General features: G+C 47.2%; 1 protein-coding gene across 7 annotated transcripts in view; it reads left to right on the forward strand.

The window, feature by feature from the left end:
• The window catches only part of ACACA (acetyl-CoA carboxylase alpha), a 192,286-nt gene that overhangs the window by 155,889 nt on the left and 21,184 nt on the right, over window positions 1-15,213 (forward strand). For all 7 annotated transcript variants that reach the window (XM_044429886.1, XM_044429884.1, XM_044429885.1 and 4 more), the window contains 5 exons: window positions 1,284-1,427; window positions 2,805-2,925; window positions 6,899-6,995; window positions 11,397-11,493; window positions 12,170-12,305. In XM_044429886.1, coding sequence (XP_044285821.1) covers window positions 1,284-1,427; window positions 2,805-2,925; window positions 6,899-6,995; window positions 11,397-11,493; window positions 12,170-12,305 — 595 coding nt within the window. The remainder of the gene's footprint in view (window positions 1-1,283; window positions 1,428-2,804; window positions 2,926-6,898; window positions 6,996-11,396; window positions 11,494-12,169; window positions 12,306-15,213) is intronic.

The raw sequence follows: 15,213 nt of genomic DNA on the forward strand, positions 1-15,213 counted from the left end.
ATGGACCTATGTGGTCATGAAGGTTGTCAGAAGTCTTCCTGGTTGCATCACTTCCTGTCGGCTGCCATTTTGTGGCTACCTGGAACCGGGCTTTCTCTGTGATGGCATCCAAGGCAAGGAATGCCCTCCCCCTCTCTTTGACATGATTTAGGTGTTGGGTAAAGACCCCTCTCTTTACCCAGGGCTCGTGTGGGAGTTATGGTGTAGTCAGTACTTGGTTTTAAGTCATTTTAAAACAAACGCTTTCTGTAAATGCTTTTTGAAGTTGCAGTCCTGTGCATGGATTGTTGGGGTTGTTGCGTGCCACCGAGTCATCTCTGACTTACGGCAAACCCTATTAATGGTAGCCCCCCAAAATGTCCTCTCCTTGACATACCTGGATTTTTTATGGCCTCCTCCTGCATAAACCAACCTGTTCTTTCTTTCTTTATTATTTCATTAATTTAAAACTTTTATATGCTGTCACCACATGCCACGGCATCTCAGGACGCCTCACAAACCTACAATTAAAACGACTGAACAATAACAAATTCCATAACATTATATAAAAACAAAAACAAAAAAGCAACTGTTAACGATAAAATATTAATTTTTAAAATAGCAATTAAATAAAAAGGTTTTAACCTGGTGAAAAGAATATAAACTGGGCTCCAGGCACACCTCTCCAGGGAGCACATTCCATAATCTGGGTGCCACAGCAGAGAAGGCCAGTGTGTCTTTAGAGACAGTGTGGTGTACTGGTTAGGTTATTGAACAGAGAGACCCTGGTCAAATGTGCACGTATTTATTTCATTTATTTGTTTAAAACTTTTTTACGTCACTTGGCCATGAATCTCGCCAGGTGAAGTTGGACTTGCCACTGCCTCGCCTTCCCTCTCAAATTCACCTTCTTTGTAGGTATATTGGGAGAATAAAATAGGTGGGAAGAAGGAACTGTGTATACTAGTGCAGATTATTTTGGAGAAAGGTGAGAAAGAAGTGTAATAATAATGTAATCCTCATCATTTGAGGTTCTGCATGATTGGCAGTGGGGATTTCTCAATAGGTTTGGGAAAGAAGTTTTAAAAATTCCTTTCACAGTTTTAATTATTGCAGTTTGATGTGGTTATCTGTGTTCCTATTCTTTTTATGTGGATTGTTTTCTGCTCTTCACTTAAGCTTTTCTGCTATAGAATGGCATGGAAACTAGTTGAAATGTTTTAAATAGATAAATACTATTGAGCATAAAAAAAAACTTGAAAGAAACCCTAGATTAAGAGGTGTCTGTCTGTCTTTTCCAACAGGTGCTCGGAAGAGAAGTGTATACATCTAACAATCAGCTGGGCGGTATTCAGATCATGCACAACAATGGAGTGACTCACAAGACAGTTTGTGATGACTTTGAAGGTGTCTATAGCATTTTGCAGTGGCTGTCCTACATGCCCAAGGTACTTTCCCCCTCTCTTTAGTTTCGCTGTCCATTAGTGCTGTTAGGTGAGTTTAGACTCTGGAGTGAATGGAAAGCAGTAGGGTGCTTTCTTACGGTAACCTGCTGGGACCTTTGCTTCTTGCCTCCGGAGTCCTACCCTGTAATTTATTTATTACATTTCTCTACTGTCCCACAGCCAAAAGATATGGGTGGTTTATGGGTGGTTCATAACAATTAAACCCATGAAATAATGACCTGAAAAACACATGATGAATGTTTAAAGACGTGCTATTACAATATGAGATGGCATTCCTCTCGCGATGCTCGTAAGCAACCCCAGTTCAGAGGTTTATAGGCCCCCCCACAGAGTGGAGGCAATCTTTGCCATCCCGTCCTCCTGCATCGATTTTTCGCTTCTTGGAGTGGGAGGGAAGAGGGTTGGAGTGGCTTCCCGGCCTCGGAGAACAGCCGTCACATTCCGTACCATGCCGGCTGTGATGGAAAGTGGGGTGCAGCACCCGTTACTAGTTCCAAGGTTGGAATGCTTCTCCAGCCTTGGATCTGGGGAATCCGGGCTAACTTGTGGCCCCTCAGATGCTGGTCTAAGGATGGTAGGATTGTCCCATAAAATAGAGATGAAAAGCACAATAAAAAGCAGCAGCAATGGAGATATTTGCTTTGTACAGTAACAGATTGAAAACACAAACACAGTTTTAAAAAACTGCTAAGTGCCCCGCAGTATAAATAAATAAACCAAAAGACTAAAATGTTTGGGAAAACAAGGCTTTCGCCAGACATGGAAAAGCTTCTCTGGAAAGCAGATTAAACAATGGGGGTGGGGGGGGGCCACAGCAGAAAAGGTCCTCTTTTAAGTAATTGTAATGCAGGGAGAGTATCTCCCTTTCCATGACTGATGGACCGGCCGAAAGATACAGCTCCGCAAATGCCACCGAAAGTTAGGTGGGGATGGAGGCTCAGTGATCGGATGTGGGACCACAGGATATGATGAGGAGAAGGGACCACGCCTTAAATAGTAGCAGCTAAAAACTAAGAATGCTCCTTTCTTTTTATGTTATTTTTTTTTCTTTTAACTTCATGGAACGTTGTATAATACTAAAAAAATCCACGGCAACAACAAGGTAGCTGAATGAAGATAAGAAAATATTAAGCCCTTGGGGTGCAGTTTTATTGCAGTGATGGTAACTTGGAAGTTTCAGTTTCCTGTGCAGGGTGGGAGAGGTGCTGGAGGTGACCTTTGCTTCCCTGCCCCCCCATCCTGGCTTTTCTTTAGATTCGCCCGGTAAACGAAGGCAGCTTCCAGTGCCTAGCAGACTGTGGGCAAACACTTGAGCACCACAGGCAGTGAGTTTCCCTCTGTGCCCTCTTTCCTTTTCAGAGCGTGTCCAGCCCAGTTCCGGTGCTCCCGGTAAAGGACCCGATAGACAGAGCCATTGATTTTGTTCCCACCAAAACTCCTTACGACCCTCGCTGGATGTTGGCTGGGCGGCCTCACCCAAGTACGTATGTTTCTGAAAGTGGGGTACAATTTGGGATCTGCTGGAGGTGGGGATAGAGCCCTGTTTTGTTATAATGTACCCCACTAATGTATACCAATAGGGAAACCTGCAGAAAGTTGCTTCATGTTACCAGTAGGTTTAAATCTTCAGTATTCTACTCTGTGTGCATCTTCCCTTCTTAACTTGCTAGAAAGGAGTGAGGGTCTTGTTAGTACCCCCTCAGAGGAGATGACCTTTTCTCATCCGAGCCATGGCAGAGCCTGGGTTTAGTCCAGGGCTTCTTAACTTGTAAGGCAGATGTGTTGTTTTTGATCTAGGAAACTGGGTTATTTTTACTTCTTTTTGAAGCTTGTTGTGAGCTTGGGCACCATCTCTGTGGAATGGGTAATAATCCATTCCCGTTCTTTAAATGCGGCACTCCTTCTGCCGTGCATTAATCCCATATGCTACTAGAGAGCAATTTCTGGAGCATCTGTCTTTATCTAGCCAAAAGGGCATCACCCAGGCACAAGCTTGAAAGAAGGACACAAAAAATCTTTGGGGAGCGAACTTGCAGGGCTGGGTATCCAGAAGTAGCTCACTAAGGGTTAAGTGTTGTGCTGAATTGAGTGAAGAGGGCTGGGATTGGAGGGAATGAAGAACTGTGGAAAAGGTTCCACGGTTCGCAGCCCTGAACCCTGAGCAGGGTCCTTCGATCCTGCAAACACGGAGTTGCAAATTCAGCGTGAGCTATTCTGTCACTAACTGTATTTTATGGCTGTGAGACACAGAGCAAATAACCAGCCTACGATCAGCTAGAGAAATCATGGCAGAGGTAAAATTTGAACCAGGGACGTCCTGAGTAGGGCTGTCCTACAACCTAGTGCTTGGCTAGGTAGAGTAAGATGTGTGGTGATCACAGTTTTTATGGCAACTCGTTTGGTTAATATTCCCCCCTTTTCTCCTGCCCCTCCACCCAGTCATCTCACTGGCAATTCATCTGGCATGTCCTGAGCATGTATGTTCCAAATTGAGTGACTTCAGTTTTTTAATTTAGCAGCGGCGTTAAAGGGAAGCAGATGATTCGCTGTGATAAGTTAAGGGGAGAGATCTCCTAGGTGAAAAGTTAAAACCGTTTATTAGGAGAGATAGTGCTGCGATATTCTTCAAACTGACGCTCAACACGAGGCCTAGAATCGAAACGATCAGCTCTGGACTTGGTGATGAAGAGATAATTTTGAAATGGATGGTCACATTTTACAGCAGGGGGCCACAGAGGCAGGGAACATTAGAACATAGTAATTTCAAGTTTGGGCTTGATAAAACACTTTCCATCCCGTTGGAGTCAGCAGAGGTTGGCTTGCTCAGATCTCCACTTTTAATTGCTTTTGCACTTGGCTTTGGAGAGCTGGGGACGCCTGCTCAAAATTATAGCATTGCAGAAGAGACTAAGTGTCAAAGCCCCCTTCCTCCTTTTTCCCCCAGAAGCTTTGCTGCCCCCCTGCATGCAAAGAAACTCCGTTCTCCTTGAAAAGGGCAGTGTTTCAACCTCAGGGGCCCAGCCAAGGCAGTTGGCTTTAGATTTGAGACCATGTAGGAAGAAATAGGACCATCTCTGTCAATGATGATGGGCAGTTGGTTGAGATGGGGTGCAGAAGAGAAGCAAATAAAGGGTCACCCGCCCCTTCTCTGTGGCCATCTTGGGCCTCTGAATGGGTGGGTGACGGGTCGGTTTCTCTCCCCAGTCCGTGAGCCAGGACGATTCTTGCCGCTGTTCTCTCTCCCCATTTGGGAACCTGGCGGGACACGCAGGTTCTAACTGCCCTTCACTGGGTGACACAGCAATCTCGTTCTCGCCGCAGCGGAAGCCCTCCCCTGCAGGCTGACGGGGGAAAGCACTTCAGAGCAGTTAGCCTGGTGCTCTTCCTATCAGGCCGGAGGCTGCGAGGCCTCGGTGCGGCTCCAAGATGCGGCACTGGACGCTGGGGAGGCTCACTGCACCACCTGTGGAACCTCGACAAAGCCCTGGCCATTCCTCTGGTGGAAACCATACAGACGGCACCAAATTTTCCTGGGCCGTGGAGGGCAAGCAAGGTGCATACTTTCCGGCAAAGGGTTTTGCTTGTCTTCCTCCCCAGTACGATCCACTCCCCCTTTCTCTTCGTCGTGGCCCACCTCATCCAGAAGGCTTGGCGTTGCTTCCAGACTTGCTAGGCTCGTAAAACGATTCTCCACAAATTGGGGCCCCTGGCAAGCTCACCTAACTGTGATACCAGTGCTCCATGCAGGACTGGGTAGCCAGGTACTACTGCATTGTTATAGCACAAATCACGTTTAACCTAAGCTTTAGCTGAAACAGGCTCCCAGACTTTACAGAAAGACATCCCTGCCCTCAGAGTGGCAGTCTAAATGACACAGCTTGTGAGGAAAAAGGATTCAGGAGGGAGGAGGAAAAAGGCAAACTTGAGGGTGTGTTCTTTTAATCCCCCACAAGCCCCGAGATGAAGCTAGGTCGGGGCATTTGGGAAGCTGACTCAGGGTGCTGGGCCACCCATACGCAGGGGACTCTGCCGTGGCCTCGGCACCCCAGCCAGCAGCCCCAGATGTCAGGTTCTTGGGCCAGCTCTGGTCACAGGAAAAGGCATCCTTTCCCTTCCTGCTAACCGATGCATCTTAGCTGGGGGTACCTGGCTTAGGAATTAAGATATGTCACATATGCAAAACACCTTCCCGAAAAGGCGGGTCCTGCACAAATCACTAGTGTATCTGCACAAATTATGTATTACATAATAGCATTAATTGTTGTTTTTACCTTTTTATTACTCCATATTAGGAGGAGGCAGGGGGAATCCCTGTCAGTTAGCTTTGAAATAACAATAAAGTCAGTACATTTAGAACTCAGAAAAGTCCTGGAAAGCAATGTCCGTAATGGCATAGCTGTCTTTTGACAAGCGTTTGCCATGTCTCGGAAGAAAGAAAGAAAGAAAGAAAGAAAGAAAGAAAGAAAGAAAGAAGGAAGGAAGGAAGGAAGGAAGGAAGGAAGGAAGGAAGGAAGGAAGGAAGGAAGGAAGGAAGGAAGGAAGGAAGGAAAGAAAGAAAGAAAGAAAGAAAGAAAGAAAGAAAGAAAGAAAGAAAGAAAGAAAGAAAGAAAGAAAGAAAGAAAAACACCCCGTAGAGTTATTTATTGAAAAGCAGGCAAATTCCCTCTGCTGCCTGTGTCCCCTCGTTTAACAATAAATGATGCCTTCTGCTGATAAATGGCCCTCTTTATGCAGACAAGCAAATTAAAGAGACAACCATGGCTGGGGACAGGCAGATGGTTCTGTAGTCTTAATATGTACCTCTCGGTACAATCCGTTCGATGTGCGGCAGCATCTCTGGGGAAGTCCTTGCAGCGTTCGTGCCGGCACCTTGTATGTTGGTGGCGAGCTTGAACGACGGGCTGCGGCTTGTGCTCTTGGCTCCTCAGAACGCAAAGCAAGGCTGAGCACATACAAAGGCGAGGGAGTAGCACCTGAGCTGCTCTGGCTGATTGGTGCAAGGTGATGCCGTCCGTTTGGCGGTGGCGCTTGCGATTTGTTTGCATTAGCCGGCACTGGCTGCCAGATGCACAGGCTAAGTCGCAGCCTGAGGCGTGATTTCTTTGTTCCTGGACATCCTTAAAATGCCGCACACATTCAACACCTGTGCAGATACTAAAAGACAGGGTAGCCCCTGCTTGAGAGCTCACGCTCGTAAAGCTAGGTGAAGCAGAAGGTAAAAAAGCACGCGCAGGGAAGAGGAACTTCGTGGTAGCCGCATCTTCCCCGGAGGAGGGATGGGGCCCGGGTGGCCCCGTTGCCGTCCTTACCGGTAACGAGGCCGTGTCCCATGGACAGAGGCCAGACCCTTTCGGCTTTCTGGGGCAACCAGGTCAAGGCCTACTGTGACATTATTCCGCCCCTTGTGAGAGCTGCCTCCCGCACACACCGTTTGTTTTTCTCTCCTTGTGCAGCTCAGAAAGGCCAGTGGCTAAGCGGCTTCTTTGACCACAGCTCTTTCCTGGAGATCATGCAGCCCTGGGCTCAGACCGTTGTGGTTGGCAGAGCCAGGTAAGCTGTAGTAAATCTGTTTGTTTGCTTGATATGCATCCCACCCTTCTACCAAAAATGGCTCTCAGGCTGGCTTACTGTCTCTAACCAAACTTTTTAAAGATCCTAAGAAAGCAAACAGAGGGAGAGACCATTAAGACAATGCAGCAGCAGAATAAAAGCCACCAGTTCAAGAGGCCTATTTACAGTTCCAAGGCCCACTTGAGTAAAATGGTTTTTGACCGCTGGCTGAAGGGCAGCAAAGGGGACCTGGGCTACCCTCCTTCCACTGGAAGTTCCACCCAGAAAGCCCTCTTACGTGTGGCCAGCAAATGTGCTTCTGAAGGCAAAGGTCTGATACTCAGAGCCTCTTGGTCTGACATTTAGCATTTGTAGGCTGCTTCAGAGTAGTCAAAGTGCTTTAAGTTCATGCTTTTCTTGTCATTCTTACAACAGCCTTCTGAGGTAGGTCTCTATAATTATTCCCATATTACAGATGGGAGGTTTGAGGCTTGACTAAACAGTTTGGTGAGTTCAAGTTGAGATAAAATTTGAATCGGCTCATTCATAGATCGCAGCCGAAGTAGTAAATAGAATAAAAGTGGAAAAGCACTTGTACTTAAAAAATAGTCACTCTAGAGACTGCAAATTTGGAGCCAGTGGGGTAGGGTTTAAACCTCTCCTTTCCATGCTGTTTTCCAAATGAAAATCCTCTGCACGGAACCTTTAGAGCACCATCCAGATGGATGCAAAAGAATAACTTGTTAGGGGGCCCGGAGGGCATTATTGGGAAAATAGCTCAGGCAGGGTATCCCTCTGATCACATGCGTGTGCCCGCGTGCTCACGTTACAGTTCAAATTTGGTTATAAATGGTTATCTAAAGGAGTGCCTGCGTCCCTCTTTGCCCTCCCGCCCCTTGAGATCGGCGGCAGAAGCCCTCCTCCGGGAGCCCTCTGTGAAAGATATTAGGAGGGTGAGTACCCGGAGGAGGGCCTTCTCTGCGGTGGCACCCCGACTATGGAATGCGCTCCCCAGAGAGGTCCGCCTGGTGCCGTCGTTATTTGTTTTTCAGCGCCAGGCCAAGACCTTTTTATTTAAACGATATTTTAGTAATTGTTAATTTTATTTATTGGTTTTAATTATTATACCAGGATGTTTCCAGTTTTTTATGTATTTGTATAGTTATTTATTTACTTGTTGGAAGCCACCCCAAGGCTTATGGGAAGGAGTCAGCATACAAAAATTCCAAATAAATAAAATAAATAAAATTTGGAAATACTATCTAGTTGGGTACTCAGTCTCTTAGATACCCTGTTCCATCTGTTTATATGTAGAGTTGTAAAATCCATTCCAGACATGTTTTGTAGTGTATCAGGCAGCTTTTGTCCTGCCCGGGAATCCCATCCACTTTTTGACTGACCTGGATTTGGCTTAAATTCACACTTGTGCTAATTTGCACTTCTGAAAGTGCACAGATCCCACCAAAACATGCAAATACCTGAAGTATCCATATTTCCGCTCATTAGCCTATGGAGGTAACACCCATTTTTAGTCAGTTTTTAAATTTTATGTCTTTTTCTAACAATAAGAATAGAAATGGTTTGCCAACTCACGCATGACTTGGGAAAAGCCAGTCTGTTGCAGGACCTGCAGGTTGTATTCTCAGCGCTCCTTTGAGCCCACTGCAGATTCCTCTGAAAACCCTCATTTCTCTCGTAAAGCTACAAAAGGGATTTAATTGGCACAGGGAAACCAGTGCAGCAGGTCGGGGCGAACTTCTCTCAGTTGCTGGTGCTATTCAGGCGTAGTTGTGCCTGCTCATTTGAGCCTTACCCTTTGGGCATTGCCTCACATTTTGGGCCCTGCCCCTTTTGTTAAAGGAAGCGATATGAAGTAATCAGCTGATCTGAAGTATTATCAGATAATATATCTGATAAAAACTAGCGATAGTGTACAGGGTGCTTCCCCCACCGTGGAGCAATTCCAGCCGGTTCCGCATACTTTCAAGCTCTTCAGATTCCTTGCATCTCCTATCATGACACGAGTGTTAGTTCTTCTCCTTTAGAGATTAAAAAATTACCCATGCTTCCAAAAAAGATTTAAGCTGATAAGTAGCGAGGCACTCCGTTACCAGAGCCAAGCCTTCGTCTAGAACTCACTTTCACAGGACCATTGACTTGTCTCGACCAGGTTAAGCCCTGGCATACATGACATCACTGCTGAGAGTGCCTCTTAGGCATGTGCAGAGTGCAGCCCCCTCCCTGCACTGTAAGTTAGGTCCCCCTCCTCCCGCAGCTTGATGCAGACCATGCGGCTTATCACAAGGTGATCCTGAACATGACTGCGTAGAAGTCGGCACGGCTGTGTCAAGTGAGATGCACTCCCATCTGAGCCCGTGTGGGGGATTGCAGCCTTAATCGGCCTTGTGGGGCTGATATATGGAGGGATTTGGAATTGAACTTGGCAGCATTCCACTTGTTTGCTATCCTTATTCTGGGAACTTCAGAGACCAAATGTTAAACCCACCATGCTGTACTGCAAGAAAATAGAGCAATTTCCACACACCAAGGCCGCTAGGGCTCCACTGTGCATGCCGTATATCATCTCCGAAGTGAAAGGTTTGCTGAAACTAGCCGAGCAAGAAAGCTCTGTACATTTCTGGGGTGCTTTTCTCTCTCTTTCCCTCCCCGCCCAACAGGAAATTGAAGTTCTTACTCAATTATATTACCCACTGTAAAAAGAAGTCTGGGTTCGAAGAGTTATGCCGGCCACATAGAAACCGCGACTCATTCCAGTCTCTCTTTGCATAGCCCCGTCTGAATTTATATGTCTTGGTCATGCCGAGCTGTGACGGAATAAGCGCAGGGAGGGCAGGATAGGGCAGTGGGAAGCAGCCTGCACAAAGACTCTGGATTGCTTTTTGGTGTGTGTGTGTGTGTGTGTGTGTGTGTGTGTGTGTGTGTGTGTGTGTGTTTTAAAGCCACCAACGGGACTGATTGTTTCAAAACTGATGGCAGCCGAGGGGAAAAAAAATAATGTGGTCTTCTGGGACTGTTACTCTTAAGTGCTGCCAAAACTCATCTTTTTGTATGTCTGTTTGGAAGATGTGCATTGTTGGCTGTAAATTGTCTTTTTTTATTATGCCCCAGCACCTTGTCGGGGGACACACAATAAAACAAGATGTAGCATCTTCGCAGGCTGTCCCTGATAAAAAAAAATAATAATAATACTAATGTGCAAAGAGAAAACAGAAGTTGCTGGTTGTGCCTCGGCCCTTCTGCTCCCCCCCCCACTCCCTCCATCTGTCCCCTCAATAAATAACTGTAATACGCAGGATAAAAATGTTCTTTTATGAGCTCGCAGGAGCCCTCACACAGAAGATGTAAGTCGCCGCTTTAAGGGAGAGCCTGTGCCGATAACTTCCGTAGCCGCAGTCCTTTTTATTGGAAGCAGCAATATTTACAAAGCCCATGGTGCACGGTGACCACGGTTGCCTAGCTCACGTGGGGGGGGGGCTGGCCTTGAGAGCACCGAGGAATTGGAGGGATGTTGTCTTGTAAGATGGGCTATAAAAAACTGGGGGGAAGAGGGAAGTGGCATTTGTCAGTACAAGCGAATGACCTCCGGCACGTGTCAAACCGTCATTCCGAGGAAAGGCAGGGGCATGAGACGGATAACAGCTTAGGGACCCAGGAAGGTAGTGCCCAGCAGACAGCAGGGACTCTGCAGGACTGGGCCGCGGGGCCATCGCGTCCCGTGTTCTGTCCGCAGCGTGGACAGACAGCCGCCTGCGGGAGACCCACAAGTCGCAGCACCCTCCCGCCGACCGATGCACGTGGGCTTATATAACCGCCTCTGATTCTGGAGGCAGCAGAGAGCCACAGCGGCCTTCTTCGAGGATGTGGCACTTCGCTTTTAAAGCCATCCAGGTCGGTGGCCATAACCGCGTCTCCTGGGAGGTCAATTCCACAGTTGAACCCTCCAGGTACCGAAGGGGCCATCCAAGTCCGTGGCGGGCGAACTTCCTCGAGGCAAGTGCTCCATGGCCGGAGCGGCACGATGGAAGGGGCTGGCCCTGGCAGGCCTTGCCGTATTCCACTCGTCCCCCATGGGGAGTGCAGAGTGTTCCGGTCCGCCAGGGGCAGGGCTTTGCTCACAGCTGTGCAGTCAGGACCCAGCCATCCCCAAGTCCTTTGCCTTCCAGCAGGGGTAGCTTGGATTGCTGCTGGGAAATGCCCCCCCCCACCCCGCCGGCAGCACCTGTGAAGTTTGCGGTTCAGCTCGGGAGTGGGAGGGCAAGCAGCAGGCGGGGCTGGAGATGCTCCTGGCCCCGCTTCCTGCGCTCGTGCGGCTTGAGAGGCTGGGGCTGGGCTGGGCTTGGGCGCCTGCTCGGCTCAGCATCCTCACTGTTGTTCTACCAGGCTCGGTGGCATACCTGTGGGAGTGGTTGCTGTGGAAACCAGGACTGTCGAGTTGAGCATCCCTGCGGACCCCGCCAACCTCGACTCAGAAGCCAAGGTAGGTCTTGCTGCTGAAGACCGTGTGGCCAGCGGGTGTTGCCGTTAAGCAGCCCACCTGCAAAGTGCCCACTGGCTTCCCCCTCTTGTTCCTCGATGGCTCTCTCATAGCTCCAGTTCTGCTAGCACGCACTACCAGAATTAGCAGATCCAGGGAGTGGTGGGTATTGTCATGAGCCACGAGTCATAAACGTTTGGGAAAGTCACTCGTTTTTCCTTGCATATTTTCATCTGTTTTTTTTCTCACTTTTATTCATTCATTCCCACAAAGTACATTAGAAAAAAAGAAAAGGAATAAATAAAAAAAAGATGCCAAGGGATATTCCACAACTACAGCATGAAATTTCAGTATCTCAACATGTCTGTAAAAAGGCAGAGAGTAGTTTGTTTGTTTGTTTGTTTGTTTATAATTTTTGTATCCCATCCTATCGCAAGAACCTTGGGATGGCTTACATACAATACATAAACAATAAATACAAATAGTGCAAATTAAAATCCAGATTCACCCTGGCTGTAAATTAAAAACCCATAGGTGATATTAAAAATGGTTAAAATATTGTTTAAATAAAAAAGTCTTAGCCTGGTGCCGAAAAACGCATAGATCTTTTTGTTAACTGCTCACCTGTAGCTTTCTGGAAAATGTCTCCCCTCCCCTCCCCTCCCCTTGCACACAACAGGTTATCCAGCAGGCTGGGCAGGTGTGGTTCCCCGATTCTGCCTTCAAGACAGCTCAGGCTATCAAGGACTTCAACCGGGAAGGGCTCCCATTGATGGTTTTCGCCAACTGGAGAGGATTCTCCGGAGGGATGAAAGGTGACGATTTTTTAAAACAGGGCAGTAAAAAATGAGGAATGGCCAGAGGGTGACAAGAGGGCAGATGATGGCGATGATCGATCTCATTCCTATGCGGCCCGTAGCCAAACCTCTCTGGGTGGTTTACAGCAAAGTATGAAAACAATAAAATGCGATAGATGAAAACCGAGGCGACTGCCGCAGCTCCGACTTGGCTGAAAGTAACTGATTGTGGGCATATCACTTGGAGATACCAAGACAGTATGGTTGGATGCAGTAGGCATGCGTGGGGCGTGGCACATAATATTTTTCCTACCAGGATCGCTCATGGCCGGGAATCTGGCCAGCTCTGCCTCTCCACTCCTGTGCCCCATCATCCCCCTTTCCAGCTGCCGCTCAGTATTTCAAGGCACAGAGGATGCTCGGATATCACGAGGGCACTTGGGAGAGTTACCCCAATCTCCTTTTTCTGCACGGGCCCCATTTTGCCTCCCTTCGTTGAGTGCTTGCCACCCGAGCTCACTGTTAGAAGGACCGATGGGCATTACTGTACGCACACATGTTAAAAGTTTCAGAAAAGGGTTTGTTCTCAGAATGTTGCCCAGTGAATCCTGGAACAGTAGAGTCGGAAGGGACCAGAGGGCCATTGGGTCTGGCCCCCTGCTCGATGGTAGACCATCCCTCTCAGAGGCTGTCCAGTGGCAGGGGCACTCAGTTGGTTCAACAGGACATGATAGGTCAGTGCCTGTAAGGAAGTCTTTCTGTTTGCCCATAGGAAATTCCCCGCCTTAAGTTGGCACGGATGGGAGTACATTTGTCCCGTATTCAGGGAAAGATATTCTGTAAGAGCTCCAGGGCAGTTCTGTCTGGTAATGAATGTTTGTATTGCACTTTGAAGCACTCAAAGCTTGTCCTGAGCATAATTGTAATATTACAATCCTGTTAAGATAGGTGACTTTTATTATTCTTTCCCTCCTCCCTGTTTTTATAAAAGAAGTGGAGTGGACAAAGACTGAGAACATATCTTCACAAGGCTATTACTTCCACTTTGCCCGCTTCCAGTTTCATTGCAGAACTGAGATATGGATACTAGGAAGTGTTCCCTTGCCTGCTTTTCTAGCACATATCCTCTAGGTGGCACTGTGGTATTGCAGAATAGCACAAATATACAAGAGGAAATTGTTCCTTTTTTGTTTTCACAATTATGCACTTTCCTTGTACTCTTTCCTGATGGTGGTACAGCTACACTTCATTTCTGTGTCTTAAAGAAACTGCAGGGAGTTGACACCATTTCTCTAAGCAGATAATGGCAGAAGAGGATGCATTACCTGGTGCTGTAGTCACCAGAAGTTTCATACAAAACTGGCCATGACAGTGGATCTTACAGATCTCTCTTGTGAGGAAGCCCACCTGAAGAAAGGCCTCATCTTTATATGAACTTTCTTTAAGCAGATAGAAATGTGGACATTATCCAAGGCCTGAGAACCCAGGATGCGTGTTAAAGAGAGCATCCACTGTCCACTTTCCCACGGTCCGTAGAGAAAAGCTTGCTATTTTGGCTGCAATGCTGGCTAGACAGCCATGGGAGGCTGGAGTTGCGGGGGTAGGGAGGATTAAACGGAAGGTGAAAATAAACAATTATACCACCCCTTGGTGCGTCTAAGAACCCACAAATACACGCATATGTACACACTCACCTCCAAGGAGCGGCTGCGCTGTGGGTAAGATGACTCTGAAATTGTGTGTAATGAGTAGGAAAAGATGAGGGATCGCTCTTGCTTATGTTGAGAATTGACATTAGTGGAGGAGGGGGGGAAACTCTTTACAAGCCAGCCTAGGAGGTCTAATTTAAGCTGTGGTGTGTTTGTGCATGTGTGGGCTTGTGCACATATATTTATCTACATACCTTTTTAAAACCGTATGATAAATAACAGCATGTTGAGAGAGGGTACGATTTGCCTGCCACTCGTCTTGCTGCAAGGCTGTTCAACATAATGCAGAAATTAATTTTTTTAAAGAATGCCTTGAATATTTAGATGGAGGGAAGCAGTTTATTTAGACGAACCACCAATGACCCACAACAGCGAGGCATCAAGCGTGAAATTTACTCGAAATTAGCACCGGGGTCTCAGGCTCAGCGTGAATAGGGCTGATAGGATGCAAATCCCAAAGATATTAAACCGCCTCGCTGATAGCACTATGGGGTCGCTCTTGGTTGGTTTTTCATGCTGTACTTATTATTCCCCACCCCCACCCCTGGGACAGGTTATAAATAACAATAAACAAAGAGGAATGGTTACCAGAGACTTTAACCAGAATAAAAAGACTTTAAAAAACAGCAACACTGATTACTTGCCTGTTTGTATCATGGCAGAGCCCAGGAGTAATGGATTTAAGAGGCTCTTTATCTGAACGCGATGGATATATTGCTCTGCGTGTGTGCATATGCATGTGTGCATTTGCTTTTTTTCTGTGGGCTGCAGCCAAACCACTGAGCAGATTCCTGTTAGACTTGATGGACATGGCAATAGAAAAGAGAGCACAGGCGCCGAGCTAAGGGGAGCAAGCCCAGGAGTTTGGCTGGATTAATCTGGTGGCTCTGAGGTAGAACTAAGTTTGGAGTTTGCACCAAGTTGGTCTTAGCAATTCTGGACGGATGCCGAGATGTCGGATGCCGGCCTGAAATTGCAAATCTCTTCCAACCATCACTGTGTATACAACCCAGTTTGGGGCTGACAGTCTCCTGCTTCTATTTCCTTTCTCGTCATTTTAAAGATAACAGATACAGAGAAAATGTCCCTGCCTGTGATGGTCACTCATATATCTTTGGTCTCCCGCTGCTATAAACGATTCCTCTATTCTCCTTTGATGCCTCTGGACTTGGGATGTGTTGCCAGCAATGCCGGGCCACCTTCCTCTCTTTCATTAA

Source organism: Varanus komodoensis, unplaced genomic scaffold (genome assembly GCF_004798865.1).
Source record: "Varanus komodoensis strain SLA01 unplaced genomic scaffold, ASM479886v1 scaffold20_1, whole genome shotgun sequence".
Classification (NCBI taxonomy): Eukaryota; Metazoa; Chordata; class Lepidosauria; order Squamata; family Varanidae; genus Varanus; species Varanus komodoensis.